The following is a 6,805-nucleotide window of genomic DNA, read 5'->3' as shown; positions in this document are numbered from 1 at the left end:
TCCCGTGCAGTTCCAGGAGGCAGAGCTGCTGAAGCACCTGGCGGAGAAGAGGGAGCATGAACGCGAGGTCATCCAGAAGGCCTTTGAGGAGAACAACAACTTCATCAGGAACGCGAAGGAGAAGCTGCAGCAGAGGATGGAGGCCAACAAGGAGAACCGTGAAGCCCTGCTGGCTGCCATGCTGGAGAGGCTTCAGGAGAAGGTACCACAGGAGTGAGCAAGGAGTGAGTTAGGAGTGAGCAAGGAGTCAACTAGGAGTGAGTAAGGAGTCAACTTGGTGTGAGCTAGGCCACAGGGGTCACAGGCCTTTAAAGTAACATTTATGATTCATTACAATTACATACATATTATAGACACTTTTTAATATTTTAGAACTGGCCTATGCATGAGTCACTGTACAGTAAAGGACACACATGCTTATACTTTCAAGAATTTCAAGTGAGAACCAAGCAAACATATGTACTGTACTTCTAATTTATTATATTTTTTGGTATTCAAGGAGAGACAGGGATGAGATATGTGACTCTGACACAAAAATCCATTGGAATACCACTGGATTAGATTTAGATTGTAGATTATTAGATTAGATTAGATGATTATATTGTTATGAGATTAGTTAGAGAAGGTAAGAGTGGTGCTCAGGTCACAGGGTCAGTGTCAGTACTGCCAGCGGGCTCGCAGTTACAGACACCACGGATCTCTCATTTTAACCCCAAGAGTGCCTTATTTTGATAGGATGTTCCTCCTGCTTCTGCAAATACAGAAGCGTGTGCTGCTCACAACTCACATGTCTTCTGCCTCTGGGGAAAGATGCAGTTTGATATGTAAAATATTGAAATATTGCATTAATAAATACTTCATTAAGAAGAGTTTGAGTTGTCATGCTCCTTAACCAACCCCCCACCTCTCCCCACCCCCGACTGTGCTGGTACAACAACAGATGTCTAATCCACACTCTCTCCTGCTCTTAGGACAAGCACGCTGAGGAGGTTAGGAGGAACAAGGAGATGAAGGAGGAGGCATGTCGGTAGAGGAGGCGGCTGACGCGGAGAACTGCTTACGGTTGGGGGAGCGAGGAGGAGACCTACAGAGCAAACCAGAACATCTCACTGAACTAACGCAGGCCTGTAGCAGAAGCCTCCAATGACAGTTTGAATCATACTAAACATTTATTTATTCTTATTTATTTATTTATTTAGGTTTAACAATGTTAAATGATGTCAGTGAGTGAGATTTAACAGTGTCAAAACTAATGTCGAAACTAGTGATAAAAAAAGACCAAAAGATGCCTGGTTTTATTTGGATGGCAATGTAAGGTGCACTGAAGTTGTAGTGTCTAGGTGGGTGGCGGTGGCGGATAACACTACACCGCCCCAAAAAAGTAAATGATTGGTACATGCCGATGATGGTGTAGACGAAAAGAAAGACATGAGAACGAAATTACGGGGGATACTTACATCAACACCTAATACCGTAGCGATAGGGGGCGTCATCCGAGGTGAGGCTAACCCAAGACCACCAGAAATTGCATCTCGCAGAAGGTTCACGCAGTTAATACATATTGCAAAAATATGCTGTTTCTTAAATGTATGATGTGTAGGAAAAGTGAAAACTATGCATGTCTATACGCGCAGTTGATGTTGAATTCACGCCTTGTCAGTTCAATCAATTATAATAACGCCTTTCCCCTCCAGAGTTCTCAATTTTCTCTTGTTGATAACACGCTTTCAGACATGATGATCCAGATTTATTTTTTGTCTAGGGTTGTCGTGAATCTCCTCACCATTAGCCCATTTACGATGAAACGCCCGGAATCGACTCATTTATGAAGCACAACTCAAAAGCACATAGCCAGTAGCTGTTACTTTGAAAGACGCCGGTGCGCCGGTTAAAAACCACCCGAGCTCAGAGAACGGCGTGTGAAGACTGTGAAGCAGAGTGCAGCCAGACGCCACACTTCTCCTCGAAGTGAGGTAGCACGTAGATACGCTTCCACAGCCTTAGGTTAGTGTATGCTGCACTTTGGTTTGGCATGTCACTGTGCTTTCCTTGGTGCCATCTGTGTACTTATGTTACCTGTTAATTGAAGAGAGACCAGAAAAGACTACATGCTTGCGGTCCCGGCCTCGCAGACAACGTAACTGTGCCGTGATGAGAACTGGAAATGTTTCAGGATCCTGTATAAATATGAATCCCTACCCCACCTCACTGCCCATGTCTGTGGACACCCTAAAAGAATAAAATCTCTCTGTTTTGACATGGTCAGTAAAAGCTTCTCTTGACTAAATGACCAGTTTTGTGATTTGTCGCTTTCTGTACCGCCAACCCTGTTAAACGTATTCATTTAAACGTACCGAGTCCGAATTGTAAGGTGTCAGTGAGGCGAGAACATTGAAATCCATTCGTCAGCACGGTGAGCATCTATTCTCTACCACATTTAAAAGAGCACCACCAAAAAGTAGCAAAACAATATTTATGAAAGAGATTTTTTATTTTTTAGTCTTTCTATGAAGTCATATGAAATGAACAATCAAACTTCTTTGTAACCCTCAAATGAACCAGTTTATGTCCCATAGAGCGGCCATGAATAGATTTAGTAGAATCTCTGAAGCGTCCAAGGCACTAGGTGTCAGTATAATATGACGCATCATTGGGGGGAAATGGCTCTTGAAGAGAGTGTGCTGTGGTACTGAACATCGTACATTCGTCAATGTTTCCATTTGTTGTGCAGCCAGGGAAATAAGGGTGTGTTGACATTCCGTTTGGCGGCGTGTCTGGTTACGATGAGTTGACAGCAAAGTTTGTTACACTCTAAGATCGATAACAGTTGATAGAACATAGCTGTGAATCTGACTGATACATGTGCATTTTAACTTCCGAGCGCTGTTACGCTACATATCGGCACTCACGGAATGACTCTAACCCCAATCAAATTATTTGGCCGGATCTTGCTGATGTATAAATGTCATTATGTCGCAGCTTATTGATTAGTAAATAAGACCGCCTGTCTGGTCACAGACGCGGGACATCTTAAAGCCTTGATCCTGGTTTAAGGCAAGCGCGCGGGACGGGCTACATCGGAGGGAGCACGTTGGGCACCGCGCACGTGCAGCCCACTTTGACGGTCTTCTTCTCGAGCTGCAGCACCGACTCCTGCCGCTTGGCCTTCACGCGCCTGAGGACCAGAATCTGGTAGAAGATGGGCTTGGACTCCAGTCCCATGTCCTCCTGGCCGTCTCTGGTCAGGCAGCCCGTCCTCTCGCATTTGGCTTCGAAGATGTGATACGGGACGCGGTCCACATCATAGGAGGACCTGCAGCGAGCATAAGGAGCATGCTGCGCACGTTAGTGCATAATGCATAAGACACAGAAAAATAAAAACAAAGCAAAAAGGATCTGACATCCTCAGCTCGGTCACCTCTGTAAGGTTTTAGCCCAAAAAAAAAAAAAAAATTACAAAAACAATTTATTACAATACATTTAAATATAGTTAAAGTAATACAATGAAAAATTAAAGAGATAAAAGTTTATTAATATAAATATGATAGCATCTAAAGTGCATAAAATCAAGTATAACTCTTTTCACTCTTATAAATCTTAGTGAATTTATATTGACTAAATCCTAGATAAAGGTACAATAGGAAATGAAACCAGCTCTGTCCTGTAGTTCACCGTAGACCTGCCTACTGTAGACTACATCTGCTAAGGTGCTAACGCTCAGAAGCCCTGGACAAGGTGGGTCTGTTTGAGACCATCCCTGGGTCCTGGGGTTCTGGCTGTGCCTGGAAATGTTTTCAGAAACAGTATTTATCTGTATTTACTTTTAAATGCAGAAATCAGTTTAAAACCTGGATGTAGCCATAAACGCCTTGGTGCCCTGTTAATCACACCTGTAAGGCAGGGTGTCCTTGACGTGTTGTATTGTCAGTCTGTAGATTTTTAAACTCACTCATATGTCCATGGTGAAATTGACAGTCTGGGCGATATCAGCAGGGAGTCCGAGGAGTTGAGCAGAGCAGGGTCGACTTTGAGCCAGAGTTTCCGCATCCTGCCCCGTGGGCCCTTGCTGGGCTTGGGCAGCTTCATGCTCCTGTTCCTCTGGGGGGCAGCGAGGGCGTCCACGTCGAGCAGCAATGCTGCTACACCCAGCATCACGACAGCTTTGAAGACCTCGAAGGAGAAGTAGGAGAAGAACACACGAAGCAAGACGACAGAGGAGGACAGAAAAAAGCATAATGTGCTACATTTTTGCTGCTTACTTTTAATGAGTATATTTCTTTATAATGTCTTTTTAGTTATACAACTCTTTTATATATTGAAAGATTTTCCAGGAAACTTGTTGTCTTCGGTATCTTCAGTATCTACACAAGCATCCAGGATAAAGTGTGCAATGAAGGTAAATCGCTAAATAAAAATGCTTCTTCCAGCAAAATCAGTCAATTTGAACAAAACTATACACTGACGTACACAATATGGCAGTTTGAAGACACTAGTTCATAGCACAGCATGTTTAGAAAGTAATGACTATACTGTAGTTATGTAAGTATACTGTAGTGATATTCTCAGGTTGCTAAAGCAAGCTTTGATAAAATTGTAACTAACAATCAACCACAGAAAACAACAATTATGACAATTGTTCAATTATGACAAACAATTACTAACCATTGAGATCGGCATCTCCAAAGAAAAGGCTCTGCTTTGTTCTCCTAGCCTACCAGCCTCAGTCAGAGAGTAATGAGACTTTGACAGTTTCCTATCTGTATATATATATGGGTCAGGACCTGATTCTCTACACGGCTTCCTCCTCTTGACACAGTTAAAAAAAGAGAAAAAGAAAATGCAAACATGGGGTCTGATGTGATCCAGTCTGGGACCATGTCAGGAACAGCATGAAAATATTACAATCTAAGTACATCAAATCAAATGGAAGTTTTACTTGACTGATTGCACAGTCCAGTGTGGCATAAAGTCAGCAGTTTACTGCACCTGCTAAAACTTCATAAAATATGTCGATTTTAATGTAATATGTAGCATTTTTGTGAATCAGTAAGACAGCATACTTGGGTATGGTTACTAAATGTGTTTGGGAAAGCCATGTGTATGTGTGCACGCTGCTTCAGACATGCAGAGGTGTGTTTTTACACGTAATCTCACTACTGAAGTTTTAGTAGAAACTAGGGGGGAAAGTGTCTTTACAATGAACAGTTAACAATGTCCAAATCAATGTTTGGAAGCCATCAAAAACATATGAAGAAGAATGTAGGACTGGATCCAGTGCATATGTATGTAATTCATATTCTGTTTAGTGCAGACTCACCGAGATTACTGCATGGGTAGCTGCATGGCGTGATTTGTGTGCTGTATACAGAAGGGCTTCTAGTTCTCTGTTCTTTAGTATTCAGAGGCAGTGATTTAAGATGAGCGGTAAGCTTCTCAGCTTTTCAAACTTTGGCCGTCACGACGAGAACCTCTTAAGCTTTTTGCTGCTCAGTCCTGTTCGCAAACCTCGAGCCTGCTGTCAACCGCCATCACTATAACCTCCTGGTAGTTTAAAGGCTGGGCAATAGACTACCCAGTCTAGAACCATGGAGACTCCTTTTTCTACATTTTCTAAACTTTTTTTAAATGGTAAAAATAGTTTTCAGAGTTTGACCTTATACAAGTAAAAAAATCACTTACAAAAACACTTACAAATGTGATTTCCCTCTTACACAACAAGCTGTCCTCTAGACACCAAACCAATTTGATCCAATCCTCACAAGCTTTCGGTGCACTGTCAAAACACATTGTTAATATTGTAAATAAATCACTGAAACAAGGGATGTACCCACAGAGTATTAAAACAGCAGTTATTTATCAAGCCTCTTCTAAAGAAGAATAAATTAGATCCTATTAACCTCAATAATAACAGACCAATTCCTAATATTACATTTTTCAGAAAGATTATTGAGCATGATGTCTCTCTTCATTTTCAGGAATACTTAAATATTTACACAGAAACCACAATAACTGAAGTCCTCAATGATCTTAGGCTAAATCCAGTAACATGTCTACACTTTCTTTTTTGAAATCAGTGCTGTATTTGGCACAAGATGTTCACTGAATACTACTAAACCACCTAAAAGACTGTATTTGCCTAACTGGTATTTTCTGAACTGTTTCCAGCTCTAAATGCCATGAGCAATTCTGTGGTGTCCCCCAGGGCTCAATTTTCAGACGAGCGCTCTTTAATCTCTGTAAGCTTTGCCATTGCACCAGTATGCAGACGATATATATATATATATATATATATATATATATATATATATATATATATATATATATATATATATATATATATATCTCGTCTGCATACTGGTGCAATGGCAAATATATATAATTGTATTTTTTTTTGTGTGTGTGTCTACCCACTGATTCCTGGGGTTCCATTGACCTTGATTTTTAACTGTCTAGAAGACATCAAGTCCGAGATGTGTCAGAGTTTCTTGTACCAGGACAAAACAGAATTTTTTAATAATTGGGAATTGTCATGAGTGCATTGATGCAGTAATGTATCTGGAGTGCCTATCAGTTAAGGCCCAACACCATATCAAAAACCCAAGTGTCACTTTTGACTTTGACCTAAGCATTAAACGCTATGTTAGCAATGTCTCAAGAACAGCGCTCTATCATCTTCATAACATAGCCAAGGTCAGAAGTATCCTCACAGCAACTGATAGGGAAAAACGTGTACACACCTTTGTATCTTCACATCTGGACAACTGTAATGCACTGTTGGAAAACTTGCCAAAGAAAACTGCTTCAT

The 6,805-nt window shown here is 41.3% G+C and overlaps 2 protein-coding genes across 3 annotated transcripts in view; one reads left to right on the top strand and one right to left on the bottom strand.

Annotated features, from left to right (window-relative positions):
- stmn4 (stathmin-like 4) overlaps positions 1-2,257 on the top strand; it is a 6,172-nt gene extending 3,915 nt beyond the window's left edge. For both annotated transcript variants that reach the window (XM_027015966.2, XM_027015967.2), the window contains 2 exons: positions 11-202; positions 972-2,257. In XM_027015966.2, coding sequence (XP_026871767.1) covers positions 11-202; positions 972-1,031 — 252 coding nt within the window. In that variant the 3' untranslated portion in view covers positions 1,032-2,257. The remainder of the gene's footprint in view (positions 1-10; positions 203-971) is intronic.
- il17a/f3 (interleukin 17a/f3) lies at positions 1,646-4,701 on the bottom strand. Its single transcript, XM_027015968.2, has 3 exons — positions 4,663-4,701; positions 3,950-4,170; positions 1,646-3,313 (listed from the first exon to the last, which is right to left on the bottom strand). Exons 1-3 carry the CDS (start codon positions 4,675-4,677, stop codon positions 3,073-3,075), a joined length of 477 nt encoding a protein of 158 aa, XP_026871769.2. The 5' UTR covers positions 4,678-4,701; the 3' UTR covers positions 1,646-3,072.
- Positions 4,702-6,805: the final 2,104 nt, after the last annotated feature.

The sequence above is a fragment of the Electrophorus electricus genome, chromosome 3 (genome assembly GCF_013358815.1).
Source record: "Electrophorus electricus isolate fEleEle1 chromosome 3, fEleEle1.pri, whole genome shotgun sequence".
NCBI classification, from domain to species: Eukaryota; Metazoa; Chordata; class Actinopteri; order Gymnotiformes; family Gymnotidae; genus Electrophorus; species Electrophorus electricus.
Note: the sequence above shows the minus strand (reverse complement) of the source record. Positions and strands in the feature narration are given on the sequence as shown.